This window comes from Salmo trutta, chromosome 4 (assembly GCF_901001165.1).
Source record: "Salmo trutta chromosome 4, fSalTru1.1, whole genome shotgun sequence".
NCBI classification, from domain to species: Eukaryota; Metazoa; Chordata; class Actinopteri; order Salmoniformes; family Salmonidae; genus Salmo; species Salmo trutta.
The window spans coordinates 31,192,378-31,202,474 of record NC_042960.1 but is presented as its reverse complement, the minus strand read 5'-3'; the positions used below and the strand labels follow the sequence as shown (position 1 = coordinate 31,202,474).

The window sequence follows — 10,097 nt, the reverse complement described above, 5'->3', positions numbered from 1 at the left end:
AACATTTCAATATTATTCAACCTCATCTTCAACCCACATTAAAAAAAATGGTGTACTCTACAAATGTCTGTCACCATTTAAACAAGATGATTCAATTATTACAATGCAGTTAGTATGTGAGTATAGTGTATTTGAAGTTTGTAACTAGTGCAATTATAATGAAAGTGCAAGGAGAAGCAAGGCGTTGTACCCGTCACTTCTATAGATGTGTCTGACTGTGACATTGACAAACCTTCCATTTAGACTAATTTAATTTGTTTTGAAATGAAAAAAGAAAAGTCATGAACCAAAGTACCTTTTCAAGGACAATAATTAGAAATGCTCAAATAGCCTACCAAAGAAAAAGCTAAACATCTTGAAATGATTTGGCAACATAATACTTTTCCTCCTAAGGTAAATGTGATAACAACCTAGAACATATTTTACCAATCCAAACCTCCAGTACTTTCTCAGTATCGCTAAAAACAAACTATAGTATGTGAATGGCACTCTCCTATACAAGCACTTTACCAGGTTATAAGGCCCAGTTCTAGAACCACAGAGATATAATCCCCGTTGGTGTCTTCTGTAGTGCAGCACTGATTTCCTTAAAAGGTAAATGTGTGTTATATTTGGCTGAGAGTCACTCTTCCAATAAGCCAAGGCACCCGATTCTCCATCAGTATCAATAATGTACAATGTATAAGATTCAGTACAGCGCATAACCCCCAGTACAATTTCAGATCCATAATACAGACTCCTGGTATGTTTGATTACATTTGAGCAGTCAAAACTAACAGCAACTATCTACAGTACAGGATAACTATTTGAATGTTTTTAAGTTTAGCTAATTAAGCCATGAATGCTGGTGTGAGAAAATAAATAAATGCATTTAAGTGTCTGAAAAAATTGTGGAATAGCTAGCAGATCCATAGGGTATAGGGAGTGTCTGAGATGCGGTCTTGAGAGGTCCAGTTTGACGAGTCCTGGCCTTGGATAAGCCTGTTTCAGTCTGTCTGGTAAAGTCACTTCGCCAGCCATTGAAAAGTCTCTGATCATGACCTTTGCCCTTGGCGTCGGCCTTCAGAGCAGCACAAAGTCTCCAGCAGTGGCAGCCGCTGTCTGTGGGTTGTGGATGAAGGGCCATTCCCTTTTCTCCGGGGTTAATGCTGCCGAAAGGTCGTAATCTCTTCCGTGACCTTGCATGAAAGTGAATGCTGGGTATTTGTCCTTCACTGATGGCTGAAACACCTGATTCATAAACAAAAACACAGCATACAATAATGATACACGAAAGTCAGGAAAGTTTCATGAAGTATCCAAAGAAGCCAACCTGAGAGCTGGAGAGCAGGGAGAGGAAACGGGAAACCTGCCTCAGATTCACAGCTAAATGGTGCCACCTGGTGTCAAGTTAATTTTATGTACAGAAGCAATATGGTCACAGAGCAGATTTTGTCAACAGTTAACGCCTATACTCACCATGTGTGGCCCTGTGCAGACATGCCAAAAATCATGGCGTTATGCCAAAAATCCAATTGCGCTATTTACTGTCTTGACTCTATGACAAAGGTCCTGTCACACTTACAGCCATTCTCTCATCTCACTCCCTAACTATGCTTTCAATGGGATATGCATTTTATTTGATTACAAACTAATAGGATTCTGACCAAACAGTAAAGCCTTTAGTTCACCCACCTTGGACAGTTCTTGGCTGATTCTCTCATAGTCCTGGGCACTTCTAGAGTAGAAGCCTATGGTACAACTTGGATCCATCTTACTGAAAGGCATCTTCTTTGGCGACGGGCAATGATACGACTAGAAACACAAAATGACACAGAAAATCCTGTGTCAAATGGACAGCAATGTGTTATTGCCGGTAATATTAAAAATCAATGATTGAATTGCTTGTTAGTACAGTAAAGTATCAAAGATATAAGTGCAAAACTAAAAGGACATATTATGAAGATAAAATGTTATGTTTTATGAACGCAGTGCAGTTCTAATTAATCTTGTCACACTCACAGACTGGTGAAAATAAAAGTCTAGCTGTTTCTGATCTCTTGTCACATTGTGTGCTGCACCCTTTGACCAAGCATCAGTAGAAGTTCCAATGCAGTAGTCTAATACACTATGATAAATGCAGGTTTTATGTGTACCAGTGCTGAAATATTCAGGATCATAGCTGAGCTCCTTATATTCCACATGCTATATTTCTCCACAGCAGCAGCCTCACATGTCTGAACAGCAAATAAATCAGCAGCCAGAGACTCAGTAATTGCGCATAGGCTGCTTTAGGATTCATATCCTTAAGTACTAACAGAAACTATTAAATTCACATTACTGAGCCCCAGTCAGCTCAGTGTAATTTCCCATTACCTGCAGAGGGAAACGGCTCGTGCTGACATCCACAAAAGACTGACAGTAATGAGGGTCCATGTAAATCAAGCTGTCATCTACAAGGACAAAACAAAAGACAAGTTATTCAAAAAACATCTGATTATTACAAACACTACCACGCCAACGACACATTACTTCCCTCCACTTTCTATGCAGAGTAGCTCAAAGTCATTCCGCTAGGCTACTGTTAGCCTTCTTACAGTCAAATATGCCTCTTGTTTTTTAATATCGACCAGGGTGGATTAAACTCTGCATAATCAAATGTCGTTGTGCAAGCACATTTTTTACCCCCGGCCACGGAAAGGAGGCTGTCATTGAATTTTTGTGTAGGGCAATTACTTTTACAAACACACAATTATATTCAGCTATTTGCATATGATGTATGTGGGCTGGAGTTGCGTTTTGGCAGCGAGAATGTATTGCTTGTCATTTAGACATAATCCGGCACTGTATTTCAAATTGGTAAAATGTAAATGCATAAATATTGACTGCCAAAATGTACAACTGAAGGTTCCTCCTGGCCGCTGAAGGTGATGGAGAGTCGCTCACTTTGGGCTCCACTGGATAGATGAGGATGAGATGATATGCATAATGCCTCCTATGGAAATCAATTACGAACACAACTTGGGAGGTTTACCCCTCATGATAAATGAGCCAGGCTTTGATGGTCAGAGAAAAATAAAATAAGCGCTGTTTCACACACACTCCTCTCATATCCAGTCCTCTACGGTCTTCTCCTCACGTACACAAATGCATGAACTTACTTTGCCTCTTTATACAGAGAGGAGAAAGGACATTATGCTAAATGATCTCCACTTCCCTCTCTCTAGTCCTTTGCTTGGTTGCTGGGTGAAACACTAACCTTAAAAGCCCATGAAGTAGCAGGCCTGTTTGGACTTCCTCTCGATGATGCCGATACAGTGCTCCAATATGCACTGAGGAGGATGGAGACCAGGGGACAAACAGTCAAATGGGTCATTCCACCATCTGGGTGCCTTTTGAGTAGTGTAACTTAATAATAAAAAATGAAGTTTGATTTCACTTAATTTTACAATTTTGTCCCCCAAAAAATGTATTCCCATCTCACAAAACAAATGACTACAGTAAGTGTCAAACAAAGTAACAGGATTGACTATAACGGGGTTGACTGTGACAAGTGGCACGTTGAATAGGAGACAGGCGCAATATGAAACAGGATTTTTTATTTCTCTACCCAAAATAGAGTATGACATGAACATGATGGGGATGAAGCCCAAAACAAACATATATCTATATCACAGGGCAGTAATCCAAACAAAGCACAAGGTGTGAATCTCTAATAAATACACGGGACGACTCCCGTAATAACAAGTGCACACTAACAAGGTAACACGAAAGCCGATACAACAGAGCACAGGTACTCACAAGACCAACGGACATGGAACAATAATCAACAAGGACAATGGGAAACACAGGGCACATATATACACATACTAATCAGGGGGAAATGGGAACCAGGTGTGCGTAATGAGACAAGACAGTTCGGGGTTGGTGGTAATGATCAAGTTCAGTGATGCCTAGGAGGCCGGTGACGTAGACCTCCGGAGCTGGTGAACGGAATGAGCAGCAGTATGGGGGAATCCAGCCTCTGGGACGACAACAGGGACGCTGTGTGGGTCGGTCAGGGCACCGACGGTGAAAATCCCTGATCAGCGAAGTGTCCAGGATGTTCACCTCAGGAACCCAGCACCGCTCCTCTGGGCCGTACTCCTCCCAGTCGATGAGGTACTGTAGACGCCCCGCCCTACGCCTCGAATCATGGACTTCACGGACCGAGTGCGCCGGACCTCCCTCAATATCCAGAGGAAGAGGCGGGGCGTCACTGGGTCCAGCCTCAGCGAGGGGACCAGGCACCACTGGCCTGAGGAGAGACATGAAAAGTTGGGTTAATGCGGTAATCAGCAGGGAGTTGCAAACGGTAAGTTACCTCATTAACCCTCTTTAACCTGTTTAGGATAGGGGGCAGTATTTTCACGGCCGGATAAGAAACGTACCCGATTTAATCTGGTTATTACTCCTGCCCAGAAACTAGAATATGCATATAATTGTTTGATTTGGATAGAAAACACCCTAAAGTTTCTAAAACTGTTTGAATGGTGTCTGTGAGAATATTACAGAACTCATATGGCAGGCCAAAACCTGAGAAGATTCTATACAGGAAGTGCCCTCTCTGACCATTTCTTGGCCTTCTATAGCCTCTTTATGGAAAACAGAGGATCTCTGCTGTAACGTGACATTTTCTAAGGCTCCCATAGGCTCTCAGAAGGCGCCAGAACGGGGAATGATGACTCTGCAGTCCCTGGCTGAAAAACAGTAGCGCATTTGGATAGTGGTCGATCTGAGAACAATGAAACGGGCACGCGCGTGCACGTGAAGAGTCCATTTTACATTTTCAGTCTTTGAACGAAAACAACGTCTCCTGGTTGGAATATTTTCGCTATTTTACGAGAAAAATTGCATAAAAATAGATTTTAAACAGCGTTTGACATGCTTCGAAGTACGGTAATGGAATATTTTGAAATTTTTTGTCACGATACGCGCTGGCGCGTCACCCTTCGGATAGTGTCTTGAACGCAAGAACAAAACGCCACTATTTGGATATAACTATGCATTATTTGGAACCAAAACAACATTGGGTGTAAACTAGAAGTCCTGGGAGTGCATTCTGACGAAGAACAGCAAAGGTAATACAATTTTTCTTATAGTAAATCTGAGTTTGGTGAGTGCCAAACTTGGTGGGTGTCAAAATAGCTAGCCATGATGGCCGGGCTATCTGCTCAGAATATTGCAAAATGTGCTTTCACCGAAAAGCTCATTTAAAATCGGACATAGCGATTGCATAAAGGAGTTCTGTATCTATAATTCTTAAAATAATTGTTATGTTTTTTGTGAACGTTTATCGTGAGTAATTTAGTAAATTCACCGGAAGTTTTGGTGGGTATGCTAGTTCTGAACGTCACATGCTAATGTAAAAAGCTGTTTTTTGATATAAATATGAACTTGATTGAACAAAACATGCATGTATTGTATAACATAATGTCCTAGGAGTGTCATCTGATGAAGCTCATCAAAGGTTAGTGCTGCATTTAGCTGTGGTTTGGGTTTTTGTGACATTATATGCTAGCTTGAAAAATGGGTGTGTAATTATTTCTGGCTGAGTACTCTCCTGACATAATCTAATGTTTTGCTTTCGTTGTAAAGCCTTTTTGAAATCAGACAATGTGGTTAGATAAAGGAGAGTCTTGTCTTTAAAATGGTGGAAAATAGTCATATGTTTGAAAAATTGAAGTTTGGGGATTTTTGAGGGCGTGGTGCGAATTACAAACTCCTATCATTGGATATTGGAGTGGTGTTCCGCTAGCGGAACATCTAGATGTAAGAGGTTTTAAACGGCCCCACAAACCGCGGGCTCAGCTTCCGGCAGGGCAGGCGGAGGGGCAGGTTCCAGGTGGAGAGCCAGACCGGTTGCCTGGAAAGAAAACAGGCACCTCACTGCGGTCGCGGTCGGCCTGTTGCTTTGTGATGACGCACAGCCCGCTGGAGATGAGTATGCGCTGCGTTCCAGATCTCCTCAGCCCGCTGAAACCACTCGTCCACCGCAGGGGCCTCAGTCTGGCTCAGATGCCAAGGTGCCAGGGCCGGCTGATACCCCAACACACTGGAAAGGAGTGAGGTTAGTGGAGGAGTGACGAAGGGAATTCTGCACGTACTCAGCCCAAGGTAGAAAATCTGCCCACTCTGACAGTAACACCTCAGGAACCTGCCCACTTCCTGATTGACCCTCTCCACCTGCCCATTAGCTTGAGGACGGTACCAGGAGGTGAGACTGACCGTGACCCCCAGGCGTTCCATGAGCGCCTTCCATACGTGAGGTGAACTGAGGGCCACGGTCTGACACAATGTATTCCGGGATCCCGTAGTGCCGGAAGACGCGCGTAAAAAGAGAATCGGCGGTTTGCATGGCCGACGGGAGTCCAGACAGAGGAAGGAGATGACAAGCTTTGGAAAACCGGTCCATTAACGAAGAGAACGGTGGTGTTCCCCTGGAAGTGGGGATGGTCAGTGAGAAAGTCCACCGAGAGGTGAGACCAGGGTCGTTGTGGAACCAGCAGGGGAAGGAGCTTTCCATAAGGGAGGTGTCTGGGTGACTTAGATTGGGCACAGATGGAGCAGGAAGAGACGTAAACCCGGACATCCCTAGCCAAGGTGGGCCACCAGTACTTCTTAGTCAGGCAGGCGATGGTACGGCCTATCCCAGGATGACCCGACACAGGCGCCGTGTGCACCCAGGTAAGGAGGTGGTCCTGCACACCTGTGGGCACATAGGCGCAGTTCTCTGGTCACTGTGCAGGTGTGGGTTCCATATGCAGGGCCTGCCGTATGTCGGCGTCCAAATCCCACACCACTGGCACTAGATACGGAACGGAGGGATGATGGGTGTCTCCTCTCCCTTCCTCTCCTCTGCGTTATAGAGGCGAGACAGGGCGTCCGCCTTCACGTTCTTCGAGTCTGGCCTATAGGAAAGCGTGAATTGGAACCTGGCAAAGAATAGAGCCCACCTGGCCTGCCTAGGGTTTAGTTTCTTCGCTGTCCTGATGTACTCCAGGTTGCGGTGGTCCGTCCACACCAGGAAAGGGTGTTTGGACCCCTCCAACCAGTGCCTCCACGCCTTCAGACCCTTCTTGAGCGCCAAGAGTTCCCGGTCCCCTACGTCGTAGTTCCTCTGGGTGGGGCTTAGCTGCTTGCAGTAGAAGGTGCAGGGCCACAGCTTTGGAGGGGTTCCGGGCCGTTGGGACAGCACTGCCCTGACTTCTACCTTGGAGGCATCCACCTCGACAAAGAAGGGGAGTGAGGGATCGGGATGTGCCAGCACGGGAGCAGTGGTGAAGCGTGCCTTCAATGTCTCAAACGCCCTCTCCTCCTGCGCCATCCAACGAAGCCGCTGGGAACCTCCTCTCAGCAGGGAGGTAAGAGGCGCGACCACCGGGCTGAACGCCGGAAATAGTTGGCCAACAGGAATCGCTGGACTGCTTCACGGAGTTGAAGATGGGCCATGACCTGACTGCACTGACGTGTTGCTCCTCCATCTCCACCCCCTCCGTGGATATGAGGTAGCCCAAAACGGACACAGCCCGCTGGAAGAGCATTTTGTTCTTGTTTAACATATAGATGATGCTCCAACAGTCTTCCCAGCATGGACCTGACCAAGGAGACATGCTGGGCGCTGTCAGCAGAATATACCAAAATGTTGTATACATAAACCACAACGCTGAACTTAATGGTGGCTTTATTCAGTGTTTGATAATCAATGCAGGGGCACAGTCACCCATCTTTCTAATTAACAAAAAATAAGCTTGAGGAGGCTGGTGACGTAGAGGGGCAGATAAAACCCTGCTGGAGGCTCTACTGTACGTAGGTCTCCATGGCCTCGGGCTACGCATAGGAGAGGGGGTAGACATGTCCTCTCGGGAGGCTGCATCAGACAGCAGGTCAATGGCACAGTCCCAGGGGCGATGAGGAGGCAGGCGTTTAGCCTGGGTCTTAGAGAAAACCCGGTGCACATCCTGGTATTCCTCCGGTAAATCCACTTGAGGGGCGTGGTCTGGACTTCCACCGTAGTGGTGTTGACAGACACCGCGAGACACCTCCCCTGGGTTGAAGCAGGGGAATTCCCTGACTTGTCACCTCCTCACCTATTAGTGGACAGAGGGCAGGTTGGGGAGAAATTACCCTTTTCAAACGTGCAGAGCCCCCTCCATCGGCTCTGGCCATGGAGCAGGTATAGCCATGGGCTCCGGATTCCGTGCAGGTCTTCGTCGGGACTGCAGGAGGTTGTCCAAACGGATCGCCATGCTGATGAGCTGGTCGAGTGACAGGTTGTCATCATGGCAGGCTAACTCCATCTGTACCTCCTCCCGCAGTCCGCTGTGGAAAACGGGAAACAAAGCCGACTCGTTCCATCCGGAACTCCAGGGCGAACTCCAAGGCGGTCCTAGATCCCTGGCGTAGTTGGAGTAAGCACTCACCCCCCTCTCGGCCCTCCACAGGATGATCAAACATCGAAGGGAAGAGGGTGAAGCGCTCGTAGGACTCAACGTTGGGCCCACCCATTTCCCTGACCACGGCACCCCAGTCCAGGGCCCGTCGGTCAGTGCCGAGATGACGGTGGCAACCATGTCTCTCCCGGAGACAGCCTCGGTGTAGCGAGCGAGGTACATGTCACATTGCAGAAGGAATCCCTTGCATCTGGCACTGTCAAAGCGCTCCAGGAGGGACAGGGGTATTCCGAGGACCGGCTCAGATGAGACGGAGGCAGGTAGTGGTGGTGTGGGGGCTGGTGCTGGAACCAGTGCTGGAGACTGGATGGACTGCACATTCCCCTCCAAAAGCAGGATGGTTGCCAGTACACTGTAATGATCCAGTTCAGTGACGCGTAAAAGGCCGGTGACGTAGACCTCCGGAGCTGGTGAACGGAATGAGAAGCAGTACCGGGAGAATCTGTGACAACAAGGTTGACGATTTCATCTTTAAACAGACATAAATCCCCTTGTGACAGGGAGAATGGAAGCTTGTTGTGTGAAACAGGGAGGAGCAATTGAAAATAACCTTCACAAAAAAATATGTAATGAAAAAAAATTCTAGCCTGTCTATCTATGGGTAGCAGGGTTGACGTGTTGTGTTCGACCTGCTAACTTTTTCACAAAAACAACACAGCCAAAAATAGTACAAAAAGCTCAACTGCTGTTAAACTATGGTTTGACTCTTAGATGTTCAATGATTGTTTCAGGGTATCTGCAGGTTCCATGAAGTTGAATGTAATATACTGCTCAAAAAAATAAAGGGAACACTTAAACAACACAATGTAACTCCAAGTCAATCACACTTCTGTGAAATCAAACTGTCCACTTGGAAGCAACACTGATTGACAATACATTTCACATGCTGTTGTGCAAATGGAATAGACAACAGGTGGAAATTATAGGCAATTAGCAAGACACCCCCAATAAAGGAGTGGTTCTGCAGGTGGGGACCACAGACCACTTCTCAGTTCCTATGCTTCCTGGCTGATGTTTTGGTCTCTTTTGAATGCTGGCGGTGCTTTCACTCTAGTGGTAGCATGAGACGGAGTCTACAACCCACACAAGTGGCTCAGGTAGTGCAGCTCATCCAGGATGGCACATCAATGCGAGCTGTGGCAAGAAGGTTTGCTGTGTTTGTCAGCGTAGTGTCCAGAGCATGGAGGTGCTACCAGGAGACAGGCCAGTACATCAGGAGATGTGGAGGAGGCCGTAGGAGGGCAACAACCCAGCAGCAGGACCGCTACCTCCGCCTTTGTGCAAGGAGGAGCACTGCCAGAGCCCTGCAAAATGACCTCCAGCAGGCCACAAATGTGCATGTGTCTGCTCAAATGGTCAGAAACAGACTCCATGAGGGTGGTATGAGGGCCCGACATCCACAGGTGGGGGTTGTGCTTACAGCCCAACACCGTGCAGGACGTTTGGCATTTGCCAGAGAACACCAAGATTGGCAAATTCGCCACTGGCGCCCTGTGCTCTTCACAGATGAAAGCAGGTTCACACTGAGCACATGTGACAGACGTGACAGAGTCTGGAGACGCCTTGGAGAACGTTCTGCTGCCTGCAACATCCTCCAGCATGACCGGTTTGGCGGTGGGTCAGTCA

General features: G+C 46.9%; 1 protein-coding gene across 1 annotated transcript; it reads right to left on the bottom strand.

Moving 5' to 3' along the window:
- Nucleotides 1–1,053: 1,053 nt before the first annotated feature.
- On the bottom strand, nucleotides 1,054–2,428 carry LOC115191528 (cysteine protease ATG4C-like). The gene is made up of 3 exons (XM_029749334.1): nucleotides 2,356–2,428; nucleotides 1,675–1,794; nucleotides 1,054–1,230 (listed from the first exon to the last, which is right to left on the bottom strand). The coding sequence occupies exons 1-3, from the start codon at nucleotides 2,413–2,415 to the stop codon at nucleotides 1,063–1,065; spliced, it is 348 nt and encodes a 115-aa protein (XP_029605194.1). The 5' UTR covers nucleotides 2,416–2,428; the 3' UTR covers nucleotides 1,054–1,062.
- Nucleotides 2,429–10,097: the final 7,669 nt, after the last annotated feature.

Coding starts and splice junctions, on each gene's coding strand:
- LOC115191528 (XM_029749334.1), bottom strand. CDS start 2,415: ATGGACCCTCATTACTGTCAGTCTTTTGTGGATGTCAGCACGAGCCGT. Junction 1,795..2,355: donor CGAGCCGTTTCCCTCTGCAG/GTAATGGGAAAT, acceptor TTGTGTTTCTAG/TCGTATCATTGCCCGTCGCC. Junction 1,231..1,674: donor TCAGCCAAGAACTGTCCAAG/GTGGGTGAACTA, acceptor TTTATGAATCAG/GTGTTTCAGCCATCAGTGAA.